At 46.3% G+C, this 10163-nt stretch overlaps 1 protein-coding gene across 1 annotated transcript in view; it reads left to right on the forward strand.

The window, feature by feature from the left end:
• Window positions 1-4222, forward strand: part of Cat (catalase) — a 29355-nt gene extending 25133 nt beyond the window's left edge. The window contains exons 11-13 of the mRNA XM_038332106.1: window positions 1114-1221; window positions 3405-3488; window positions 3756-4222. Of these exons, the coding sequence (XP_038188034.1) occupies window positions 1114-1221; window positions 3405-3488; window positions 3756-3821 (258 nt within the window). The 3' untranslated portion in view covers window positions 3822-4222. The remainder of the gene's footprint in view (window positions 1-1113; window positions 1222-3404; window positions 3489-3755) is intronic.
• The last annotated feature ends 5941 nt before the right edge of the window (window positions 4223-10163 follow it).

Genomic DNA, 10163 nt, shown 5'->3' on the forward strand with positions numbered 1-10163 from the left:
GCTGATGCTGCAAGTTGTCCTCTAGCATCTACACATACACGTGTGTGTGTAAGCTTGTGCACGACAAACAAACGGACACATAATTAAATGTAAAAACTCCCTTTTGGTTCAAGATGATAGGCATAGATAGCCTGCCTTCCTTCTTCCTTCTTCCTTTCCTTTCCTTTCCTTTCCTTTCCTTTCCTTTCCTTTCCTTTCCTTTCCTTCCCTTTTTCCTTTCCCTTCCCTTCTCCTTCCTTCCTTCCTTCCTTCCTTCCCTCCCTCCCTCCTTCCCTCCTTCCCTCCCTCCCTCCTTCCCTCTCTCCCTCCTTCGCTTCTTCCATAAACAGACTATATAAAATGTTCTGAAAAGGTATGACAGCTCAATTATACACATTATCTTTAAGGCCCTGAGTCACAGTCATAACTGGACGTGTGCTGGAAGTATATATCTGGTGGTGGTGGGATTCTTTTTTGGGGGGCACATTCAAGACAGGGTTTCTCTATGTAACAGTCCTGACTGTCCTGGAACTCACTCTGTCACTCTGGCTGGACTCGAACCCAGAGAGTCACCTGCCTCTGACTTCTGAGTGCTGAGATTATAGGCGTGTGCTACCCCGCCCAGTGTGGTGGGACTGATTTTTCTTTTTTTGTAAAGGTGTTAGGTCTCCGAGGGGTTAAAGAACCTCAGGTTTTGAAGGTTGTGGAAGGCTAGAACTGGTCTCAGTTGCTGAAAACCAGGGAAGAGCGCCACTGTGGAGATATTACTCATCGGCCTGAGCATGCCTCTTGGAAGCATGTGGGCTCTAAGTGTGAGAATCCTGAGAAATTTTTAATCCTGAGAAAGTTGGGTGTGTACACACAGACACAGACAGGCAGGCAGGCAGACAGACAGACACTTGTACATATATACACACGTACATATCTGTACAGAGACACAGAGAAGAAAACTGGGTATGAGCTACTGTCAACAAATTAATGCAGAACAGAAATTAGTTCAACACAGATGGCAGTTTTAGTTAAAAATTTTCAGTGATTTTTTTTTTTCTAAATTGTGTATTTCAAATGTAGACTCTTGGGGGAATTTTGTTCATGGTAAAATGGCCGTTCTATTTTTTGTTATTGCTTGGTCAGGTGCGGACATTCTACAAGAAAGTGTTGAATGAGGAGGAGCGGAAACGCCTGTGTGAGAACATCGCCGGCCACCTCAAAGATGCTCAACTCTTCATTCAGAAGAAAGCGGTGAGTCCGGCTTTGATAGCTGAAGGGTGCCACCTGCTGGCCCATGGAGATAGTGCAGCCGTGTGGGAGATCCTTACAAGATAAAGTCTACTTTCCAGTTTACCTGAGCTAAGACGACCTTTAAGCAGTGCGGCAATTCCGAATCAAACTATGATTACCTTGTCTTGAGGTTTTGTCTGGTGTGATAACACTCTCATTCTTACCCGTTTCTCCAGTGTGTAGAAATTTGTTTGAGGGGCTGGAGAGATGGGTCAGAGGTTAAGAGCATTGCCTGCTCTTCCAAAGGTCCTGAGTTCAATTCCCAGCAACCACATGGTAGCTCACAACCATCTGTAATGGGGTCTGGTGCCCTCTTCTGGCCTGCAGGCATACACACAGACAGAATATTATATACATAATAAATAAATAAATATAAAAAAAAAAGAAATTTGTTTGAGTTTAAAGTAAATTCTTGTGTATGCAGTCCCTTCTGCTCTTAATAGCGTGTCATGGCCAGATGTGGCTTTGCTTTATTTAGTCTCATTTAAGCTTTTCAGAACATGAGAGGTATTGCTTCCAGTCTTGTGGTTTGAAGCCTGGGCCAAGGCTCAGTGTCATGAGTCTGTGACTCTCCTTCAGGCAGAGTAGAAGAGAAGTGAGCTGAATCAAGATGCTGGGGTGTGTCTGCTGGCTGCTCATCGAGCTACACGAAGCCCTCTCTCTGGCTTCTAGGTTTCTGGTTTGCTGCAGGTGTACATTCATTGTTAACGTGGTAGCCCTTCAGTTTCCTCGTGTTAGTTGCTGCTTCTCTGATCATAGGACCACTCTTTGGAATGTTCTAGAACCCAGGTCAAGAACCAGCAGAGCCTGGTGGTTGCTCTGGGGAATAGGCAGGGCAGGTTTTATCTCTTGTTCCTGATGAGAGTAGGCAGTGCAGCCTGGCAGAACTGGGCTTGCATCCTTGACAGTCTCCTGCCACACACACTGAATTGCTAAGGCTTTCTGTTTGTCCCTGGTGTCCTTCCTCCTCTCACTGTTTGCCAGAGCACAAACTGCTGGTTGGGCATTTCTTCATGGAGTTGCCTGGCAGATACCAGGCTTGTGCTTCTTTCTAAATCTAGGCAGTGTCAAGTCTGTTCCTGAATACAGGTTATGGACTTGTGAAATACCCAAATTGGAGGTCAGCTGTTTACAGGCAGCTGGTACAAGTCATCCAGGTGTGTTTCCCCAATAGCCCATGAGGTTGGTTGTATGCTTTCTCCCTCAACAACAAGCAGTTCTTACAATTCTCTGGTGGTGTTTAGTTGTCCTGTGATTCATTTCGGTTGTGACAGGAGTCCCTGGAATTAGTGTTATAATCTTAGATCTAAGGGGGTCAACCCTGTAAGACCCCTTCCACTTTACATGTCGAGGATACCTGACACATCCATAAGTTCTGACTCCTGGGACTGGAGAGATGGCTCAGAGTTTAAGAGCACAGGCTGCTCTTCCAGGGGTACTGAGGTCAATTCCCAGCCACCACTTGGTGGCTCACAATCGGCTATGATGAGGTCTGGTGCCCTCTACTGGCTTGCAGGCGTATATGCAGGCAGAAAACTATGTACGTTATAAATAAATAAATCTTAAAAGTTCTGACTACTGACCCAGGGTTCCCTGGATCATCTGCCAAGGTTAGCGATCGGCTAGGACAGCTCACAGAGCTCAGGAAAACACGTTATCTAGGATTACCTGTTCATCAAAAAGGATATCTCAGCACTCCTTAAATGGAGGAGACATAAGCTAGGTTTGTGGGAAGGGCTGGCAGTTTCCACGCCTCTCGGCTACATCACCCTCCCAATACCTACATGCTCGCGCCTACCAGAAGCTCCCGAGCCCTCTCATACAAGGGCTTTCCTGGGCATGACTGGTGAGACCATCTTCTATGAGGTGATTGGGCACCATCTGTAGGCCCTCTGCCTTCCCTGGATGCTCAGGGTGGATTGGAAATCTCAGCCTTCAAGTCCTCTGTTTGTTGTGTCTGGTACCAGCTCCATCCTGAAGCTCATCAGACTTTCTACAAACCTCCTCAGTGGCACACTGAAGATGGCAAATCCCAAGGCTTCAGGATCCATGTGCCAGGAACGTAGGATAAAGACCAAATGCGTTTCGGTGGTACCACATAAGTGTAGCTTGCTCATTTTATATGTGCCTTCCTTTGACTCCAGGTCAAGAATTTCTCTGACGTCGACCCCGAGTACGGGGCCCGCATCCAGGCTCTTCTGGATAAATACAATGCCGAGAAGCCTAAGGTGAGCCAGAGCGGTGTGGCTGCAGAGGAGCGTGCACTGGGCCGGGTCAGATACAGCTTGGTCTCCACTGGTATTATCTTGTCAGTGCAGCAGCTACTGGGCATTTTCTTAGAGATGTAAAGAACCGACCTGCACAACACATATGCTTCATTTAGCTCCACACAATAGGACAACATTCCCGGGGAGTGCGCTTCTGGGTTGTTGGGAAAGAGATGCCCAGGTCCCCGTGAGTCAGCTAACAGGCTGGTCTTCTCTTCCTTCACACAGAACGCCATTCACACCTACGTGCAGGCCGGCTCTCACTTTTCTGCAAAGGAGAAAGCTAACCTGTGAGGCCCAGGTGCTCAGCGTCGCCCTCCGCCGAGATCTCTCCTGAAGCCGAGCACAGGGCTCGCCTGTAGCCATCGCTGGACCGCTCTCCCCGCTGAAGTGCAAGCTCACGCTGATGTGTTTAAAGTGATAATCGGGCTTCTAGAATGAATACTGGCAATGCTTTTGATGCTGTCTCCCAAGGGGGAGCTAAAGGTTAGGGCTTAGCAATCACTTAACAGAAACGTTTATCTGCATAGGACTTCTATTCGGATCATGCACTCAGAATGACTACATTTAAATGATTACAAGAAAGGTTTTCTAGGCAGAAACATAATTTGATTAGATAAGATAAAAATCTTGGTGAGATTGATGTTTTCTCATGTTACCTCATGGCCTGAAATATATACATCTCTCTCTCTCTCTCACACACACACACACACACACACACACACACACACACACACATGAATGAAGAAGATAAAGAGATGGTCCACTCAGAAATTTTATTTTTCTAAGGTCCTTTTTTTTTTTTTTTTTTTTTTTTTTTTTTTTTGGTTTTTCGAGACAGGGTTTCTCTGTGGCTTTGGAGCCTGTCCTGGAACTAGCTCAAAACCATACTTAATACATCAGTGTCTACCAAACATAACTTTAGCACTGTTGAAACTTACTGTTTGTTCCTTATCAGATTCTTTTTTTTCTCCAGTTGAAATGGTGTTTATGCTAATATGCAGTGATTTCACATAGGTTGATTTGTACTTGCTTACGTTTTTACAATAAAATGATCTACGTGTGCCTTGGGATTTTTATTGCTGTGAAGAGACACCATAACCATGGCAACTCTTAGAAAGAACATTTAATTAACATTAAGCTTACAGTTTCAGAGGTTCAGTCCATTATCGCCATGATGGGGAGCTTGGCATTGTGCCGGCAGGCGTGGTGCTGGAGCTGAGAGAGGGGTGACTTGCTGGCAACAGGAAGTCGGCTGGGAGACTCGGCAGTACCCTGAGCACAGGAAACCTCAAAGCCTACCCCACAGGGACACAGTTCCTCCAACAAGGCCACACCTACTCCAACAAAGCCACACCTCCTCGTAGTACCACTCCCTAAAAGATTATGGGAGCCAATTACATTCAAATTACCACAGTGGTGCTTGATTTCTTTCAACTCTCTGTATAATGTGGAATGTGCCACTAGATAACACAAGCTTTGTCTGTCTTTAACAACGCAAGTGCTAGCAGCCAGAGGTCACTGTTTGTTTTTGGGTGACTGTCTGGCACACTGAGAAAACAGTCAATGTCTGGACTTTGCAGATTTCTTTACCTGGCACTCATTGGCTCACTTTGCAGGGGCTTTAGAAATAAGTCCTTGGGGGCTGAAGCGATTGCTCAGAGGTTAAGAAAAACATGTACAGCTCGTACAGAGGACACGAGTTGGTTTCCGGTGCCCACATTGGGTGGCTCACAACCGCCCGGAGTCTCAGAAAACTCTGAGGCCCCTGGCTGAGAGACACGAACTCTGCCTCTTTCACCAGCAGTTTTCGTTACCCTGAATTTCCCTTCTATCTGAGCAGATTAGAGACTGGTCTATCTGTGAACCCAGACAGTAAGTATACCTGTTTACAGCTGCTGCTGAGTCCTCTCAGAGCAGGGACCTACTGCAATTGTCTGTCTGTCAAGTCTGTAGGATGAACTAAAGGACAAATACCATGCACCAATGGGGAAGGAGGTTGCTTATTTATGGGCTATACATGTAGGGTCAGGGGGTTTAGGACATACTGTTCAGCTTTATCATATTTTATTTCCTAAAATAAGTTGGCAGTTAACAGCCACATGCTCGAGCATGTTTTCTTCATCTAATACTTAGGAGTAACTTCAGTTTTTCTCTGGAAGCCTCTTGTGACTTTCAAAGATGGAGACATGGATGAGGTTCACTTCCCTCGTCAGGTTTCGTTTCTTGTCTAATTATGTTCCACTAAGGTTGTTGCCTTAGAGTGACGGAGCCAAATGTCTAAGGAGGGTGCGAGAGGCAGGTGCGGATATCGGTGCCTAGACACACGGTTGGCTTTGGCCTGGCCATGGCCACTCTACAGTCCGGTAGTTTCCAACAACAGTCGTGTCAGGCCTGGGTGCAGTTGGCCCAGTCCAGGCTGGGCTCAGCTGTGTCACGTGTCTCTACTCTCCCGGGACCCATGGTGATGGCAAGTCAAGAACGCAATCTCAGTTGTAGGAGTGCTTTTCAAACCTTTGCACCACGCCCTCTGGTATTTCTCTGGTCAAGGCCAAAGGCATGGGGTGAGGGGCATTTGCGGCACGGAGGGGGACGTGCCTGTGTGGACGTGAGGAGATGCTCTGAACAATACCCTACTGTAGACCTCCGCCCCCATTGTGCACCCCCGGAACCTTCCAGCCATCGATCTGCCCCCATTGTGCACCCCCGGAACCTTCCAGCCATCTTTCCGCCCCCGTTGTGTACCCCCGGAACCTTCCAGCATCGATCCGCCCCCATTGTGCACCCCGGGAACCTTCCAGCATCGATCCGCCCCCATTGTGCACCCCGGAACCCAGCCACCTTTTTACTGTCACCCTTCACACAGCTGCCTTCCCTTTCATTCTGATATGGTTTTTTATTTTATTTTGAGTGTGGATGTATTCATGTCTGAGTGAGAATGCGTGTGTGTGTGTGTGAGAGAGAGTGAGTGTGTGTGTGTATGTGTGTGCACATGTGGAGGTCAGGGGACAGCTTTTGGGAGCTGATCCTCTTCCCACCATGTGGGACCCAGAGTTTGCTTTCAGGTTTTCAGGCTTGTGTCTATACCCGTGTACTGAGCCGTTGCACTGGTCCAGGAAAGAGTATTTATTAACTACTTTTGCACAAGCTGTTTGGCTGTTTCCTGGCTTCTTAGTTCATGGAATAATCAAAGGGCAAAAGACCAAATTCTACTTTAAATTGAGAGACAAAAGGATGAAAAACTCTTTCGAAGCTTTGAAAGATGTGAAAGATTAATATGAACAAATTTAAAATGTTGTATTTTGGCTGGGTGGTGGTGGCACACGCCTTTAATCCCAGCACTCAGGAGGCAGAGGCAGGTGGATCTCTTGTGAGTTTGAGGCCTGTGTGGTCTACAGAGTGAGCTCCAGGACAGGCTCCAAAGCTACAGAGAAACCCTGTCTTGAAAGCCAAAAAAGAAAAGAGAAGTTATACTTTAGCAGATTTAAGGCACCACATGTTAGATTGATGCCTGCTGTGGGAAGCTGTTGCAGATCTGTATTAGTGAAAGTTCTCCTGCTTGATTGAATGGATTCAGCATTGTCTGCTGACTTTCTTATTTCTCCTTAGCATTGTTTGCTTAGAGCAGTGCTTTAAATGACCCCTTGTATAGCTGGAATTATCTTTGGATCACCAACCAGCTTAATTATGAGTGTTCAGCCTTAGCTTAGGCTTGGCCCACTAAGTCTTTTAATTTAATTTAACCATTTCCGAATCATCTATGTTTTGCCTTGGGGTTTCTTAACCTTTCTTTCATTCTGTATGTCTTGCTTTCCTGCTTCCTCTGTGTCTGACTGGCCGGCCCCTGGGGTCTCCCTGGCTTCTCCTTTTCTTTCTCCTTAAATTCTTCCTCCTCCTTGCTCTCCCTTCCCACAAGTCCCACCTAGATCTCTTCCCTGGCTATTGGCTGTTCAGCTTTTCACTAGACCAATCAGGTGCCTTAATCAGGAAAGGTGAAATAGCAACACATCTTTACATAGTTTAATTCTGCAACATAAACCAATGCAACACATCTTTGCACAATTAAACAGATATTCCACAGTCCCTTGTGTTGTCGGTCCTTGGATGAACTCTATTCTGGGGCCTTCTGTTTGCACAGCAGTCATGCTTTGAGGAGTGTGGCAGGTTGAAGGCTGAATTCCCCCAAACATCCAGGAAACTGTGATTGTGACCTTTTTGGCAAAAAAAGATGCAGACATCTTTGGGTTGAGGATCATAAAATGGGCACCTCCTGATAATCCAGGTAGGGAGAGTATGGGGCATAAGGAAGAGCAAGCTCTGCAGAACGAGCAGGGCCTAGATCTCTGCAGCCTCTGGCCAAGGAACACATGTGGTCACCAGGCACTGCAAGGAGGATGGTGGCCCTGCCCTTAGTGCACACTGCGGATTCCTGTGGCTATGGAGGGGCCCTGACTTCTGGCTTCTCGTTCCCAGCATGGTCAAGAAGCACTGCTTTTGTCTTAAGCCTCTGACTTCCACAGTTTATCACAGCCTGAGAGCTGACAGTGTGTGTCTGCCTTGATGGTTCTATAAGATGAAAATCTCACAGGCAGCAGAGGGGTTGTTTTGGTCTCCGGGCGGTGTGGTGAGCTGGCTTGTGCTGACAGAGCAGCATCCCTCAGCCATGTGGGTCTTCCTCTGGCCTGTTCTATCCACCTCAGGCCCTGCTCTCTTTCTAGTCGTGGTTCTGCTGCGAATGGGAAGAAAGTCTGAAAGTTTTCAGCACGACACCGTCTGGGATCAGTGCTTCTTTCCATTGGTTTTGAACTTTGTCCTTAGGCCTTTCGCTCACTACTTAGCTCCAGGGCACAGGCCCAAAATTTAAAATGTTGGAAAACTCAAAAGCCAAAACTAAGAACAGACGTGAATAGTAGCTGCTCTCCTCGTGCTCAAGAGGCAGGAGGAGGTGACCAAGTGTTTGTTCCAGGGTGCTTTCCAGCTTCGCCTCAGTTTCAGGAAGTCAACACCAAAAGGCACTGGAAACTAGAGTTCAGATTTCTTTTAAAGTTTGTTGTTGTTGTTAATTTTAAGTCTGATTTTTTAAAATATATTTATTTAATATGCCTACAGTGTTCCTCCTGCATGTATGTCTACAGGACAGAAGAGGGTGCCAGATCTCCCTATAGATGGTTGTGAGCCACCATGTGGGTTCTGGGAATTGAATTCTAAACCTCTGGAAGAGCAGTCAATGCTTTAACCTCTGAGCCACCTCTCCAGCCCTCTTAAGTCTGATTTCTGTAAGAGACAATTCCCAGAAAGATATAAACTGCAACCTCCAAAGAAGCAAATTTAAAGCGAACACCATGAGCTTCAAACAAAACTCTATCTGTTGGGGCCGGAGAGAGCGGCAGTTAAGAGCCATCCATCACCAGGCATAAGACTAGTTCCAGGGGCCAGCGCCTTCTGACCTCTCCTCTGTGGGCACTCGATACACATGCATTCATGCAGGCAAGGCACTCAGACACACGAAATGACATAAAGCTGACAAAAATGTCTTTGTTGGCCACACTATTCCATGAGCTCCATCTGGTAGTGGAAACTTTTATGGTTTTTGAAGGTAGTGGGCAGGAATTCTCCATATAGTTCGTAGATTTTGGAGGGCTTTGTAAAAATCCCTATTCCCAGCTTCAAGACACTGGGCCTTCAAAGGTCCTCAGGTTGCTGAATTGGACAGTACGCAGATATCTGAACATGTTAAATATTTTATTCACATTGTTTATAAACTATATCCACCTGGAAAACACACGAATCCAAAAATAGATTATTTTACAGTAATTCACATTTTTTTTTAAAAACAAGTTGCTTTTTGAGGTTAAACTCTAAACAGAGAGGTCTTCAGCCATTGCTATTCAGTGCCTCATCACTTGGCAGTCTCAGCTCTGGGGAAGTCCAGGTTGGGGGCGGTCCACCTTGTTGCAGGCCAACAGCAGGTGTGGAGACATCAGTGCAGACTCTAACCCGTGAGCGTTTATTGTTGTAAATTCACTGTTCTTACTTTTATCAAGAGATAAAACTCTGTTGTAGAGTCAGAGCACTCATCAGGTAAGAAAGGAAGAGAGACTGATGACGTGTTCGGCTGTTGTGGGCTGTTCGGACACTGTCTGCTCTACAAGGGTTTAACGTTTTAGCCCCAGAGGGAATCAGTGAGTTCTGGTTTGATCATGTTGACAGTTTGAATCACAGAAACAGCAGTGATTTGGAAATGAATGCACATGTCTGTTGACTAGTCTGTAGAAATGATGCTAGCCACCAGTGAGGAGAAAGGGGGCCGTGATCTCAGTAACAGTTCCCAGTGTGGCTAATTACGAGTATGTAAGTTCTGAAGGATTGGCTGTGGACCAAGTGGCTGTGGCTTTGTGGTCAAAAATGATGATCTGGTTAAGAAACTTATCATTAACTTAGGCTACATCCAATTAGGTCCCAGCTTAGTGACTTAGCTTTTTTATTAGGCAATTCTTCTATGGAATAATTTCACATCTAAAGTAAGCACGTTGTACATTTCATCTGCTCCTAAAAGTTAATCCCAGGTAAGCTGCCTCAGTTGACCGCACAGAACCTCTGGACTAGGAGGGTAATGTGTCCTTACTGGTGCAATGG

This window comes from Arvicola amphibius, chromosome 5, assembly GCF_903992535.2.
Source record: "Arvicola amphibius chromosome 5, mArvAmp1.2, whole genome shotgun sequence".
Classification (NCBI taxonomy): Eukaryota; Metazoa; Chordata; class Mammalia; order Rodentia; family Cricetidae; genus Arvicola; species Arvicola amphibius.